We start from the raw sequence: 16,829 nt of genomic DNA, 5'->3' as shown, positions 1-16,829 counted from the left end.
CTCTGTCGAGGCCAGTGTCCCTGTACTTGTATTGTGTGACTACATGCTCATTGTCATCTGAAGAGCTTTCCATGTCTGGATCCAAGTGCTTAGCACCTTCACACTGTTGACTTATATTCAAATACATCTGGAGGACTCTTTCAATTTCTTACTCTTTTAGACTATCTTGATGATCGGTAAAACATGTAACCTTACTCGTAATCTCCTCTCTCTTTTAATAAAAACAAAAAAACCCAAACCAATATTGATATTTGACTGTCATTTCTAAACTATAATCTTTTCCTTTTTTCGCCATTGTTATAGCAGTTCACCTCTAAACTTTTGCATTTATATGGTTTTGGGACTGCTCTGTGACCTTAGGTTTCCTTTTAATTTACAGATATATATTAATACTCTCTTATCGGCCCATAAATGGAATCCCCTTTCACTCCATAGAACTCTGTTGATAGAACAAAGTTTCGGGTAAAGGTCCAGTACACAGCTGTGGGGATCGCATTATCATTTACCCAGTGACTGCATTTTTTTTCCCTTGAAGCTGAGTTTGCTTTTTAGAAACCAGCAAAACTTTATGCACAAGATACATGCAGTTTATGTTCCCGTTGAGGAAAGTGTAAGCAAACCTGCTAATTCACCTGTTTAGTTATGAGTCTCTGTAAAATAGACACCATCTTCACATTTTAGGTATTCCTGTCATATCCTTGGGCTGTTGCTTGCTGTGTTTATTCCGTAACAGTGCATATCCCTATGTAACCCTTTCAGTGCTGACCAGGAATATATTTTTCCCATGGGAAATGTGGAATCTATTGGAGTGTCAGTGCCTATATTCTGCAATATGTAAATCCATGGTCCGTCAACCAGATGGAACATATTGTTTTGGTTCTACTCACTCGTTTGTTTTTTGACTGGTATCCTTGAAGTAAATGGTGGTGGTCATTGAATTTTTTTCACAGGAAAAAGGTAGCACACCTCTTCATGTTGCAGCCAAAGCGGGACAGATCCTTCAGGCTGAGCTACTAGCAGTATATGGCGCAGATCCTGGCACACCAGATTCTTCTGGCAAAACTCCTATTGACTATGCAAGGTTGGTAGTAATTACAAATGCAAGTTTCACAATAGTCTTTCTCTATTCCATTAATCTATTCACAGACATTTACCTCAGACCTATACTGTTTATGCTGTTAAGGTCATATATAGGCATGGTTAACTACATATACACAAACAGTAAAAAAAAAAATGTAATGTCAGTACATACATACATACATTCGTGAGATGACCTGGACTCCCTTTTTAGTGAACATTTGTCATATGCCCCTAACAGTCCTGCCCCCTTGGGGACCTTTATCAAGAATCATCCCCATAAGAGGCTTGCTAGCCCATTCAGCTTCCTGTACTTGCAGTAAGTGCACGGCACATGTAATATTTGTATTGGTATAAAGTAATATTCAGAAACATCTGTTCTAGGTACCATGTATAGCCTGCATATTTTTAAGTGGAGCGGAGAAATAAAATCTGTGGCAGCATATTGGACTCCTGGGCACTTCTCAGTCTTGACTACTTAGTATTTATTTATTTTTTTAGGCAAAGTGGACACCATGAGTTAGCTGATCGGCTTGTAGAAATACAGCATGAGCTTACGGACCGATTAGCATTTTATTTATGTGGGAGGAAACCAGGTGAGTGGAACTTCCCAGGAACATGGATCCACTGTGTATGTCTGACAATGTAACTTACAGGTGAACTAAACCCATGCCACCTTCACCCCCCCTCCTCTGCTGCCTCAATTGCCTCCCCCCCAGCTCCTTCCCTGCAGCAGGTATACTTTCCAGAAAAACCCCTTTATTTCTGCAGAGTTGTGCAGTGGAGTTCAAAGGAGTCATCCTCTGTCAGTCTTCTAATCATCTTGCCGATCTTGCAGGCGCATGCGCAGTTGGAGCTGATTCAGGATATAGATTGAACTGCATGTGCCCCTCCAAGATCTGTGTCACCACTCTACAGGAGAGGATCAGAAACAGACAGATTTATACATCTACTCCTCTGCACAGATTTACGACAGATCAACAGACAAGGGGATTTCTTCAAAGTATACCTGCTGTGAGGACAGTGCAGTGGGTGGGTGGGGGCAGGGGGCAAGGGTTTAGTTCTCCTGTGTAGTGATTTCCAGTGATATAGTAAATGGCAGTTGTCTGATGGTGGTCCTACATTTTTTTAAAACAGTCTTATTTCTTTCTTTCAGATCATAAGAATGGGCAGCACTTCATTGTACCCCAGATGGCTGACAGGTAAGATTGCTATCAATGTGCTTATAACTGTTTTAGTATGAAGACGGTTCGTGTGTGTGTGTGTGTGTGTGTGTGTGTGTCTCTGTGTGTGTATTACTGAGGATACACAAAATAATAATCACACATAGTTTTTACTCAAACCAGGTAATTTTTGTGATTTTTTTTTTCCATCGTGCAGGCCTGAAAATAAAAGGTTAGTGGTTGGGTGGAGAGAAAGAAAAAACAATCTTTCTCTTAAATCCAGAGTATTAGATGTGGGCTTCCTTGGTGTGAGAAGCTGCATGGCATGGGTTGACATGAAAACTTTACATGTTGTGCTTTGCTCTTATATACAGACTCCAAACCATCTATTTTGCTCAGAATTTTTTTTTTTTTTTGGTGTGCCTTCAGATCTAATATAGGAAAACTTATCTAAGAGGATCAAAGTGCGGGAAAAAACACAAAGCATTTTAACTTGCCCCTAAAAGCAAAGACTTTGAGCTGTTGCAGGGCTCTTGTTTTAAAGTGACATTGGATATAGATAGCTGCCATCTAAATAGCATCTTTGTACTGTCATGGAAATATGGTTATCTTTTTGCATGTGAAATGCATCATCCATAATATGAATTTGTCCTTTATTCTTTTGCTGTGCAAATGGAAATAAGACGGCTGTAAGTAAACCCTTTCTAATTAATTTTTCCCATGTATGCATGATTATTAAACATGGGACTTGAATTGTAGTCACACAAACTTTGTTTAAATGGCAATTTTGTTGACTGATGCTTGAATGACTACTACAATGTTACTTGTTTACCCCTTTCCGCTATCTGAGCTCATTCCTGGTTCTGAATGATTGTAGCATAGTTCTGTTAAAGACTGGCTTTCTGCTTTATTGTTTTTGTTTCATGGATGCTAAGTGAACAATATATTTCTCTGCTACTTGTGTGGGGCTCTGGAACCATGGGGTATAGCGTCCACCACTAGATGGCAGGACACTGTGAAAAGAAGAGTTCCTTCCATTGATGCTTTACCCCTCGCCTACCTGCCTGAGGCTCCATTTTTTCAGTTTTCTCAGGGAGACCAGACCTCCTGTCATGTAGTCTGACAGTTTCTTCGGCCAGCTCCACTGGCACTAGGCGCCGATCCAGAGAACTTCTCAAGGAGTTCCCTCATTTGTGGCTTCCCCCTATGTGGGATCTGCATCTTTTGGAGCAAGCCACAAAGCCATACCCTGTCCCTCTATTAGGATCGGGTCCGTGTAGTCCTATCCTAAGAGACAAAATAAGTCCTAGGCTATTTTCCCTTCCCATCAGTAGTTACACAACATTATCCGAATGGGATCACCTGGAAAATAAATTCCAAGCACTTGTATCCCTTCTCACAGGATATTCTTGAAAATGGACATCTCCTCCATCCGATGCTCCTGTGTCTCGCCTATCTAAGCACACCGCACTACTCGTGCCAGATGCGTCATACTTTAAGGATTCAATGGACCAGAAACTAGAGGGTTCCTTAGATCCATCTTTATGGTATCATGTGAGGCCATACTGCCAGTCGTGGCCACCGCTTGGGTTAGTAGGGCCATTCAGTAGTGGTCAACAGCCCTCGTGGATGACATTCATATATGTATTACACTTTTTTATTTGTCTATTAAGCAATGTGTATAACAATGTGGATATTATATCATGTATTTATAATTTGGAAAAGCTAATAAAATATTGGTTAAAAAAAAAAAAAAAGTAAAGACATTCATTCTGATATGCCCAGCAAGGATTTAGTCAGCACTCATACCTCTTTATTGTTTTTTTTGTCTGGTGCAAGTACCACAGTTTCCACCTCCAAATAATTTCCAGAATTTCAGATCATAGACTGCGCCAATCGCAGATGTCTTTTCTTAAAACGCCTTTATTAAGACATGGGCTATGACCCAGATAATCAACAACGTTTCAGACCGTCATCGGTCTTTATCAAGCCACATTCTGGTATGCCCAGGCAAGAATTTCTAGAAAAGGCTACACAGATCAAGGAGGTCAGTGATTACATCTGTGAGGCATCCCTTGTCGCCATACAAGTAATTAGTTGCACGTTGGTCCTCTCAGTTATAGCTCAACGCACCTTATGGCTTAAACTCTGATACACAAACCTCTCTTCTAGTCTCTGACTACCATACCATTCAAGCCAAAGTACGATATGAACAGCACCACAATTCTTGTAAAAGTTAAAATGCCTTTATTGCTCAAGTGACGGGCATTACCGCAACATTTCAGGCCTCATTTGGCCCTTTTTCAAAGTTCAAAGGCATTTTAACTTTTACAAGAATTGTGGTGCTGTTCATATCGTACTTTGGCTGTATTTGCTGGTGGAAAGTGGCCACTGGAGAACCTGCACCCATATAAAGAAAGTAAGAAGATTTAACAAGGTTGTGCTGACTATTTTGACCACATACTATACCATTCAAGGACAAGCTGCACTTCAGACTTGAACTAGACAATATCATCAGTCAGGCCACAGGAGGGAAGACCACCATGCTCCCTCAGCCATGGAATTGCACGTTTGCCTGCTTTTTTTTATTCTCCCGGTCATCTAAGACTGCCATCTCAAACAGGGATTTCTTGCCACAAAATGCAGGCTCCAAACCCCGTTACAAGAATCGTTTCAAATCCAACTAGCACAACCGACGGTCCCAAACCAAGTTAGCAGACAAGTCTTTTGCATTACTACCATACAACACCAGTCGCACCACCACCTGTAGGAGTACGGCTGCATCATTCATTGGAGGCATAGTTTCAGCTCATATCAGACCGCTGGTTATGAGAAATCATCTCCTCCGGTTACCATCTGGAGTTCGAAAACATTCTTCCCCACTTCATGTCCCGCGTCCCTTGCGAACCATCCAAACATGACACATTCATCTTGCTGGTACAACATATGCTCCACAATTATGTTATCACTCCAGTCCCACGAGGAGAAAGGTTCTGGGGATTTTACTCCAATCTCTTTATAGTGCCGAAGAAGGACAAAAACCAACACTACCAGTTCCAGGCACTTACCTTCGGTCTTACCACAGCCTCCCACATCTTAATCAAGGTGAAAGCAGTGGTCGCGGCTGTACTTCGGATGCAATATAAATTACTATTTATATTGACACCATAAAGCCAAGGGCACGGGCATTTTAAAAAGCATTAACACCAGCGTAAATATGCTCAAAAAGTACCAAAACGTGCTTCAGTAAACCTACAGGGCTCTTACAAGCAGACATCGACCAATGAACTCCATGCTTTTTATTTTCTGGTTGAACCGCCAACACTCCAGTAATGTTGTATACCCATAGAATAGAATATAATCACAGCATAGCAGATACACTGTGTGACAGTATGACAGTGATATTCCCGCGAGGTGTCGTATTTGTTATGCTGTAATGCATCTTAAGCAATTACGGCCCAATACTAAATACCTGTAGAATTATACACCTGGAAGTTCATTGTAGATTGGGATTCTGGGAAGCATAAGCTTCTGAAAATTGCATTGTGTGAGGATAAAACCACCTGACATGAAAAATTGTAGTCTTAATTTTATGGGCTATTTGTGCCAGTAGTAACATTTTTAAAAATGCCCTTGGCGTAAAAGAGAGGACATACATTGAGAAGTTTTTCCTTTGCATTAGGTTTTGGTGATGTAATACATAAATAAATATTTATTTTATCTGCATAATCCGTTGTGTTGTGGTATTTCTAAATCTTTTTCTCCTCTGCAGCAGTCTCGACGTATCAGAACTAGCCAAAGCAGCTAAGAAGAAGCTTCAGTCTGTGAGTATTTAATACCCATGCATATGAGTCATGACACCTATTCACTGATAAATGACTGTCCACAGTAACATTATTAATATCTATGTGAAAAGATCACAGATTGACATAAGGGCTATGAAAGACCAGCTACTGCCAACTATGGGAAACAAGTCGTCAATTTGAGGCTTAAAGGGGGTTTTCACCTTTATTAACTTTAATTATGATGTAGACAGTGATATTGTGAGACAATTTGCAATTGGTTTTTATTTGTAGTTTTTGTTATTTAGATTCTCAAACCCAACAACAATGCACTGATTTTAATAAGAGACTTGAATATGAATAGAAGAGGAATGAATAGAAAGATCAGTAATAAAAAGTAGCAAGAAAAATACTTGTAGCTTTTCAGAGAATTTGTATTTCAAATGGGGTCAGTGAACCCCATTTAAAGTCTTGAGTCAAAAGTAAAAAAAAAAACTATAACAAATAAATAATCAGAATTGGGCATTTTATAACATACTAAACGTTGAGTTAAAGGTGAATCGGCCCTTTAAAGCAATACTGGAATATCCGCGTCAAATTTCTAACTAATGTAATGGTCCCCATAGACGCGACGATTCTTCTTTGCGAAACGACCGATTTCAGCGCAGCCCGACCGATTCGTCAAATTATCGTGCGGTTAGTGGGATTCAAACGATCGTACATCTTACGATTTTTCGTCCGATATCTGCCAGGAAATTGATCGGCCAGGTTAAAAAATCTTTGTCGGTCCTAGTACAATCTATGGATGTTTGCAGGGCCAAGCAGGCAGCTCCCCTTTGTTTTCCTGGTAAATTGGTCGTTTTAGTTGATGGACAGTTCGAACGTTCGTACGATGGTTCTCAGAAGATCTTGGTCTCACGATGTGGATTGGATCTGTTGAAAATCTGTACATCTATGGCCAGCTTTAGTCCCATCGTCAGGACTTGATATCCTGGGTCTGGTATTTAGTTTTATCAAAATTGCTGTATCTAAAGCAGCCTGAAAATGTTGATCAGACTATTATTGAAACACTTAAAGAAGCTGGGTTACTCTCTCAAAGGCATGAACTAGCAACAAACAGACTTAGGTGTTTTACAAGGAATCAGTTTTATATTTTTGGGCTGTTCAAGAATACATACATTTTAACAAAAGTAAGAGCCATAACCAGGATATGGGGACCTGGTGATGGCACATTGACATTATTTAGAAATCATATACTGATCTATCAGCATTGCTTTAACAAATGTGTAAATAGGCCCTACAAGTGAGGCTGGGTTAATTTTTTTTTTTTTTTTTAATATACTCTGCTAAATGACTGTTGGCCAACTACCATGATAATGTTGTGAAGCTGTGTAATGCATTGTCTTTTTGGACTTAAGCATATGTTAACCAGTCCATAATGTGTTGTATTGCACTAATCATGTCTTGTGAAATGGTGATGTTGCACAGTGGTTTTATTATACAATATGTATTGTTTTATTGCCAGTTAAGTAATCACTTATTTGAAGAACTTGCTATGGATGTTTATGATGAGGTTGACAGGCGGGAAACTGATGCAGGTAATTTGTTTTAACCTTATTTATGAGTTACTGACACAGAAAATGAAACCCATTTTTGCAAACGCATAATTTTGCCATAAAGTATTTGCCTGATGCTTTTACTTTACCTATCTGATCCCCCATGTTCCTCTGTGAGCAGGCTGCCATATTTGTGCTATAGTAGTACGTTAGCATTAGAAACTGTTGAGAAGGGGCAGTCATGTTGGCATACCTTTCAGGTTTAGGAACAGGTCAGGATAAGTAACAATTACTTACAAAAACAGACCTAAAACCTTAAAACGATCAACATGACCTATGGGTCATTTAATTTACATTAATATTTTAAAGTGTGCTTTCATGCCAGTATAATTTTACCCTCATGAGGAAGTTTTATATAATGCATATTTTCATTCACACAAATGGGTACATACAGAGAAGATTTCTATTAGAAGTCAGTAATTAAGTATTCTTATGGTTAACAAATTTATTCTCACACAATCCATTTACTGTCTTCATTCTTGTACTCTCTTAATATATTATTTGCAGTGATTTAGAAAATGTCATTGAACTGGAATAAATGTTTTCATTCCTTAAGTGTTCAAAATGCTGAAAATGTCATGCTGTAAAATACATTCCTTAGCCCATCAGAATCTTGCAAATAATAAATCTTTTTAGAAATATTTGCTTCTTAGCAGTGATGTTTTTTTTTTTTAAATTCTGTGATATTACCAGGTGTTTTCATGAATTAGCCTCAATTGTATTTTTTTTTTTTTTTTACTTTTGTAGTGTGGCTGGCCACTCAGAATCACAGTACCCTTGTAACAGAAACCACAGTTGTACCTTTCCTTCCAGTGAATCCAGAGTATTCCTCCACACGAAACCAGGCAAGTTAAAATGGCTATTAACGAATTTTAAATTTAATACTACAAAAACGGTTTTATTGAATTGAGTATATTATTTAAATTGTATAGCTGTACGAATTATAATACATAACTGTATTATACAATACTGTAACATCACTCCTCAAGTTATATACAGTATAAGAGCTGACACAATCTGCAGCCACCTGGATTGTTTATTAGGGGAGCATTTGCTAAGCTCTGCTAATGTTGGGGTGTCTTGACAAGAAATCCTGGCACCACATTACCATTTAATGCTGATGGCCAATATGTAGCATGAAAAGCTTGTGCTGCACTGAGTTTGTCATGATATCCTGGTGAACTTGAGATCTTTTATCCCTCTTTATGCTAATTATCCCAGTTTATCTCCATTTTTAAATGTCTGGGAACTACTATACAAAAAAAGTGTTTTGCATAATGATAGCATATTATATTAAGTACTCGGGAAGAAGAAAAAGCAAAGACAAAATTTATTAGTTGATGATGTCTGATGTACTGCTTGCATAATTACATTTGATTATAAAATATATATTTTTAAAATAAAAATACCAAAACAAAAAGGATTTCATTGAAATGTGAAAAGTGTTGGCACTGTATATTTCCTATATTGATCTAAAATGTTAATAACAGATATCAGTGTTGGTTCAACGTACCTGAAAAATAATTTTAATTTTATTTAGTAATTTGTTATTTAATCATATTTCTATTTCTCCAGGGAAGACAGAAACTAGCCCGTTTTAATGCTCATGAATTTGCTACTTTGGTGATAGATATTTTAAGTGATGCCAAGCGAAGACAACAGGGAGGATCAGTGATTGGCTCCAAAGGTACAGCAATTTAAACCTGATTCCCCTTCCCCCTGCCAACATTATGCATTTTAATATTTAGATGTCTGATTATTTTTTGTCACATTAGAGCTCTATATTTTATAAACATGTTTTAAAAGTTCGCTGACTTTGTTTGCTGTGCCTCAGCGAAGATCAATAGATCTTTTAGTTGTTGAACTGTTACAGCATAATCTATCCAAGTCCTTTCCAGGCAGGAATGAAGTCATTGTAAGTGAGCCTTTCATATAAAGCATATTTTATTTTTGTGTTTTGTCTATCACATGCTTCGGAGCAACAATTCTATGAATACCATGGAAATCTGTAAGAAAACTAACAGCAAAGCAGCAAGTGGACCAAATTTTCTCTACTTGGTATATAAGGGTAAGGCCACATTGGGCGTTTTGGGGAGATTTGTCGCCGCAAAGACGAGGTGATTAGTCGCCAGACGACCAAATCTCCCCAAAACACCCAGTGTGGCCTTACCCTAAGGGTAAGGCCACACAAGGAGCTTCAGGGAGATTTTGTCACCTTGCGACTAATTGCCTCGTCTTTTGCGCGACTATCTCCCTGAACTGCCTCAGCGTTTTTCCCCATAGGCTACAGCGCAAAGTCGCCTGCGCTAATGTACACGCGGCGATGCGTTTTCTATAGTCGCCCGAAGTTGCCTCAGGCTGCTACAGTTACAGCCTTTGTTTGGCTTTGCAGATAAGGATAAGCTTATCATACACAGGGCTTTTCTGTGATTTTGTAATTTGTTTTACTGACTTCGGTTTTGCCAACAGGGGCTCAGAAAAACCCAGAAGTAAGGCAGAAAGTTAAAAGTGAGAGTAGTTTTGTCCTCTTGTTTAATTACAAAAAAAATTGATCTTGGCAAAATCTTAGCTCAAGCTCTATCCATTGATTATTTGCAAAGTGTTCCATTCATGGTTGATGGGTTTTCTTGCATCTCCGTTTAACTCCGATATTTGCTTCTGTTCTAGAAAATGTTGAGTTAGTATTAAAAAGTATTCGCAACCAACATAGCGATGAGAGCCAAGATAATGACCAGCCAGACTACGACAGTGTTGCATCTGACGAAGACACTGATTTGGATACCATTCCAAATAAAATAAATAGGGAAAAGGTAAATATGAACTTTTTGGCAATCATCGCTTGTGAACCACATATTTCCCTTTCTACTTCTTTTTAATAGAATCTTGTGTAGCCTTTTTTTTTTTTTTTTTTTAAACCAAAGAGCCTTTCTGTTTTGTAGAGGTCAGTGTCCATACATCCATTTGCTTGGAAGCTATTGGTTATGCTAAGGTATTTATCCTTCAATGAAAAATAGTGCGTTTATATTACACAGGTACCAGAGGGGAGGCATAAAGTTCCCTCTAAAAAAAGGTGGGCCCTTTGAAACAGCTAGTAATACACAGTTAGGTCAGTCTGTTTGTCAAACTTACCAAATAAGAGAATATTTGCTTGAATTGTTCCCCCAATTGAGGGATGTGTATGTGTCTTTGCACAGCATAACATGAAAAGATGCTTTCATGATAACTTTTTCATTACCATGCTTACAAAGAAACTGAAGCAAAGAGGTGTGCATTCTTTTTTCATCTTCATCTAAAGAAAAGGGACCATATTTCAGATTGTAAAACTAGTGATGTGCGGTCTGAATCCCACTGTCAGGCTGTTTTGAGCTGGCATTTGCACAATCTTCTCAGGCGGGTTTGGTGTAGGTATGGCAGACCTAGACGTATCTGTTGCACCATTTTCTTTCAATAGCTATTTTGACTGAATCTGGTATTATTTATCAAAATGTGAAGTTACGTCTCGGCAGACTAACCCAGGCAAAGTTCACCAGCGAAAATTCATCAGTGCAGGCAATTCTGAGCGAACATTCGCTAGCGTTGCTTTCTTCCTATCGAACCCTTGTGCTTATGTCAATTAAGCAAATAGGGTGTGAACATACAGGTCATATATATATGTCTTTATTAATGATGTTGGTCACTTTTCCTTGCAGATCACCTCCAATTCTGAGGTATTTTTGGTGCATTTTTCATGTTTAAGATCTACATACAGATATTCGATGATGTGTAGGCCATACTGTTAAGGATCATTTTCTTGTTGTAGGAGCCATCCCCTTTTCAAGAGTAGCAAAAAATCTCTACAACAAAAGCAAAAGACACTGGCTACACTAGCTGGATACAAAGGTGCTTACAAGCTTTGATCTGTGCCTGAATGTACTTAGTATTTGTATAGAAAACGGATCTGCACACACACACTGGTTAATGCAGTCAGGGAGTATCCCCTTTCATTTAGCCACCAAACATTTAAATAAAAGGGGATACACCCCGACTGCATTAACCAGTGTGCGTGCGGATCCGTTTTCTATACAAATACGTTGCTAAGGGACCCGCCCGGGTCAACGGAAGAAACGCACCACCAGTTGCAGGATTGGTGAACTACAGGTGTGCGGTTGGAGAAATTACACTGTTAGCAGAAAACCCAGGTCCCAAGCATTCCAAATTCCATATGGCCAAAATACACTGTCCAGCTAAGAGCATACGATATGCAAGTTTCATTAGTTTTGTGAGCATTTTATTATTTCAAAGATTTGCCTTTTGAATCCTTTCATGCTGTCTGAGTAACCACCATTCTTTATGCACCAGAGTTTGGAAGCTGATTTATCTGATGGATCTATCACTGTGCAAGAATATTTGGAACTTAAAAATGCCTTAGTAGCTTCAGAATCAAAAATACAGCAATTAATGAAGGTTAACAATAACCTGAGTGATGAGCTTCGAGGAATGCAGAAAACGGTCAAACTTACCAAATAAGAGAATATTTGCTTGAATTGTTCCCCCAATTGAGGGATGTGTATGTGTCTTTGCACAGCATAACATGAAAAGATGCTTTCATGATAACTTTTTCATTACCATGCTTACAAAGAAACTGAAGCAAAGAGGTGTGCATTCTTTTTTCATCTTCATCTAAAGAAAAGGGACCATATTTCAGATTGTAAAACTAGTGATGTGCGGTCTGAATCCCACTGTCAGGCTGTTTTGAGCTGGCATTTGCACAATCTTCTCAGGCGGGTTTGGTGTAGGTATGGCAGACCTAGACGTATCTGTTGCACCATTTTCTTTCAATAGCTATTTTGACTGAATCTGGTATTATTTATCAAAATGTGAAGTTACGTCTCGGCAGACTAACCCAGGCAAAGTTCACCAGCGAAAATTCATCAGTGCAGGCAATTCTGAGCGAACATTCGCTAGCGTTGCTTTCTTCCTATTGAACCCTTGTGCTTATGTCAATTAAGCAAATAGGGTGTGAACATAAAGGTCATATATATATGTCTTTATTAATGATGTTGGTCACTTTTCCTTGCAGATCACCTCCAATTCTGAGGTATTTTTGGTGCATTTTTCATGTTTAAGATCTACATACAGATATTCGATGATGTGTAGGCCATACTGTTAAGGATCATTTTCTTGTTGTAGGAGCCATCCCCTTTTCAAGAGTAGCAAAAAATCTCTACAACAAAAGCAAAAGACACTGGCTACACTAGCTGGATACAAAGGTGCTTACAAGCTTTGATCTGTGCCTGAATGTACTTAGTATTTGTATAGAAAACGGATCTGCACACACACTGGTTAATGCAGTCAGGGAGTATCCCCTTTCATTTAGCCACCAAACATTTAAATAAAAGGGGATACACCCCGACTGCATTAACCAGTGTGCGTGCGGATCCGTTTTCTATACAAATACGTTGCTAAGGGACCCGCCCGGGTCAACGGAAGAAACGCACCACCAGTTGCAGGATTGGTGAACTTACAGGTGTGCGGTTGGAGAAATTACACTGTTAGCAGAAAACCCAGGTCCCAAGCATTCCAAATTCCATATGGCCAAAATACACTGTCCAGCTAAGAGCATACGATATGCAAGTTTCATTAGTTTTGTGAGCATTTTATTATTTCAAAGATTTGCCTTTTGAATCCTTTCATGCTGTCTGAGTAACCACCATTCTTTATGCAACAGAGTTTGGAAGCTGATTTATCTGATGGATCTATCACTGTGCAAGAATATTTGGAACTTAAAAATGCCTTAGTAGCTTCAGAATCAAAAATACAGCAATTAATGAAGGTTAACAATAACCTGAGTGATGAGCTTCGAGGAATGCAGAAAACGGTAAGCATGTAAAAATTATGCCCTATTTAATGCATCTGAGTAATTCATGTCATATGCAACTCGTGTGAGAAATGTTATCTGGGTGTTTTTGTAAATTATTGTAAAAAGGATAACCTTTTAATAGTGTCAGATTTTAAGTTTTCTGTGCTGTTGATCAGGACAGGATTCACAACTAATCCATGAAATGATGGAAGAATTATTTATAAGATAGTGATGTGGGAAGAATTACATACTGATCAGGCATGAGTGCTCCTCCTATTGTTTTGCTGTATCATATTCTACGTTTTACGCATACTATTACCCGTTATTGGAAAAATGCATTGTCTAGCAAAACTTGGTGCCAGCCTCAACCACACTGCTGCCAATAAAGAGATTAAATTACATTCTATATACAGTCGAGCTAGAAACGTTGTGAACCCTTTAAAAATTTCTATATTTTTATATGAACGTGACCTAAAACATCATCTGCTTTTCAAACAAGTCCTAAAAGTACATGAAGAAAACCTAGTTAAACAAATGAAACAAAAATTATTATATTTGGTCATATATTTATTGAAATAATACATTTTAGCCCATTCCTCCATACTGAACAGCTTCAGCTCTTGGATGTTGGTGGGTTTCCTCACGTGAACCGCTCACTTTAGGTCCTTTCTCATTTCACTTGGATGAAGGTCAGAACTTTGACTTGGCCATTCCAGAACATACATTTTATAATTCGTTAACCATTCTTTTGTATAAGAACTTGTGTGTTTAGGATGTTTTGCTGCATGACCCGCTATCTATAGAAATCCAGATCATGGACAGATGTCTTGATATTTTCCTCTAGAATTCTCTGGTATAGTTCAGAATTCATTGTTCCATCATTGATGGCAAGCTGTCCAGCCCCAGATGCAGCAAAATAGGCTCAAACCAGAACACTCCCACCACCATGTTTCTTATTTCATTCTTTTTATTCTCTTATGTTTCTTATACTGGAATGCAGTTTTATCTCCAAATGTAACACTCCTCGTTTATGCCAAAAAGTTCTATTTTGGTTTAATTTCCTCCATTTGTACACAATATGTCTGACTGTTAATTGACCGAGCCCAATCTCTTTAGAGATAGTCTTGTGACCTTTCCAATTTAAGGGTAGGGGCTGTCGGGCAGATTTGGGCCCCGAATCTGCCCTTAGCCTTATGGACATTGACAACTGTTTTTTAGGTCCTCCGATATCTCCTTTGTTTAAGACGTGATACACATCCACAAATGTGTTGTATGAGTGATCAGGCTTTCCTGGAGCCCTGTTGTTTAAATAAAACAGTGTCTTTCGCTTACCCCTGATTGTCTTCCCATTGACTGAAAGCACCAGACTTTGATTTCACCTTCATATTATGTGATAATCCTTACTTACTTTTGCCACAAACCATTATGTTGATATGTTGGATTTTTTTTTTCAATAAATACATGTCCAAATATAATAATTTTTGTTTTTTTTATCTAGGTTTTCTTCATTTACTTTTAGGACTTGGTTGGAAATCAGATGATGTTTTAGGTCACAGGGGGTTCACAAACTTTGAAGCACCACTGTATTTCCCATTACATTTACATCCGCATTACAATTTCTTGTCCTTGTGGGATGCCCATTAGGAAAGATAGAAAACTTTTAAGTTGTCAACAAGTGGTGCAGTGTATTGACCTTTTAAAACAGCTATGCATGATGCTCTAAAATCCCTGCGGTCTAGCTTTTGGTGCTTATTGTTGATACTTTTAATGGAAATGTTGCAAGAATTAAAGCTAAGAGCGGGTTCATGTGAAAATAATCTAAACTGTTTTCCACATATCTGTAGAAAAAAGTTAAATCAAATTCCTTGAAAATGTCTCACCAGTCATCCAACTGGAATACTGGTGAAACGTCTTCAAGGGAAAAAAAACACAGCAAGTCCAGTTGATTTGACTTATTTCTACAGATATACCATGACCTGGATGAATGAAAATCTTCACAAACAAACTGTTTTCCACATTTCCCCTGCTTTAATGTGCAGTTGCACACTTTTTTTTTTATAGTTTGTAGCCTATTACTGCCTCATGAAAAAGTTTCTCTTAAGGCCTTTACAAACAGTTATTAAGAGTGAAACCTACAAATTGCCACAACTGTACCTCAAAAAGTTCGACATTTTATATACAGTATAACCACTTGATCTGTGATGTATGTGTTTGCATTATCTTCTGTTTTGTTTGGAGCTGTTATGTGTCTCTGTGATCCATAATTTATAACGGGTATGGAACCTGTTATCCAGAATGCTCGGGACTTGGGGCTTTCCTGATAACGGATCTTTCTGTAATTTGGATCTCCATACCAAATGGTATACTAGAAGTCTACTAGAAAATCATGTAAATATTAAGTAAACCCAATAAGATGGTTCTGCTTGCAGTAAGGTTCAACTATATCTTGGTTTGGATCATGTATAAGCTACTGTTTTATTATTACAGAGAAAAAGGAAATAGTTTTGAAACATTTGGATAAAATGGAGTCTATGGAAGCCAGCCTTTTTTGTAATTTGGAGCTTTCCAGATAACTGATCCCTTACCTGTACTGTGAAAGCAAACAGTTTCAAATTAAAACAAGGAGAATTACTGGTTACAAACCACTTTATGTGTATAAAAAAAGAATTTCAACCAGAAGATTTAAAATAAAAATTGCCTACATGGACATATGAGGAGTCAATGCTAAGAGCATTCTGGCATAAGGACAGGCACTAAGGACAGGCTGGCAGGGCAGCTTTGTGGTCTCCAGTTGATAATGGTTTACCATATATCTTTGGGTAGAACATACAACTCTGTGTCTGCCTGTATGTCCTCTATCAAATACATTTCCATAGGTGATTCTAAATGGTTGCCAGTTTATCCACTGATCTCTTCTCTACTATCAAATAAATATGCTGCATGACTGATGCTTATTTCATCCACATTGTTGTTTTAAACATTATGCCCCATGCATCTTACCAACTAGCCCTATTAGTTAGCTCTCTGTTGAAGTGATAACTTGCATGTGGGCTAGCTGATTAAATCAGTGCAGTTTGGGCAGGTTGCACACACTCTGGCAAAAGGTTAGTTGATAAAGTAATTACCTAAACTGTTTATATTTTTTCCTTGATCCCAACACAATAACGCTATCACCTGCCATAGGCATCATGCTCCTATAGGTGTAAATCATATTATTGGGTGGGGGGGCCATATAGTGACATAGCTGTAAGAAAAATTGCATTATGTTATGTTCATTACTAACACTTGTTATTGGTAGCTTGATGCATGTCTGATCTTTCACAGTTGCTGGGAGAGGAAGCTAATTAAAGAA

At 38.3% G+C, this 16,829-nt stretch overlaps 1 protein-coding gene across 6 annotated transcripts in view; it reads left to right on the top strand.

Moving 5' to 3' along the window:
* Positions 1 to 16,829, top strand: part of LOC108707080 (ARF GTPase-activating protein GIT2) — a 54,220-nt gene that overhangs the window by 17,435 nt on the left and 19,956 nt on the right. For 3 of the 6 annotated variants that reach the window (XM_041580256.1, XM_041580261.1, XM_041580260.1), the window contains 10 exons: positions 951 to 1,081; positions 1,579 to 1,673; positions 2,234 to 2,279; positions 2,924 to 2,929; positions 6,013 to 6,064; positions 7,548 to 7,620; positions 8,386 to 8,483; positions 9,214 to 9,325; positions 10,306 to 10,448; positions 11,977 to 12,126. In XM_041580256.1, the coding sequence (XP_041436190.1) occupies positions 951 to 1,081; positions 1,579 to 1,673; positions 2,234 to 2,279; positions 2,924 to 2,929; positions 6,013 to 6,064; positions 7,548 to 7,620; positions 8,386 to 8,483; positions 9,214 to 9,325; positions 10,306 to 10,448; positions 11,977 to 12,126 (906 nt within the window). The remainder of the gene's footprint in view (positions 1 to 950; positions 1,082 to 1,578; positions 1,674 to 2,233; positions 2,280 to 2,923; positions 2,930 to 6,012; positions 6,065 to 7,547; positions 7,621 to 8,385; positions 8,484 to 9,213; positions 9,326 to 10,305; positions 10,449 to 11,976; positions 12,127 to 16,829) is intronic. The other 3 variants (XM_041580257.1, XM_041580259.1, XM_041580258.1) reach the window with 2 other exon arrangements.

This window comes from Xenopus laevis, chromosome 1S (genome assembly GCF_017654675.1).
Source record: "Xenopus laevis strain J_2021 chromosome 1S, Xenopus_laevis_v10.1, whole genome shotgun sequence".
Classification (NCBI taxonomy): Eukaryota; Metazoa; Chordata; class Amphibia; order Anura; family Pipidae; genus Xenopus; species Xenopus laevis.
This window is presented reverse-complemented; position numbering and strand designations above follow the sequence as displayed.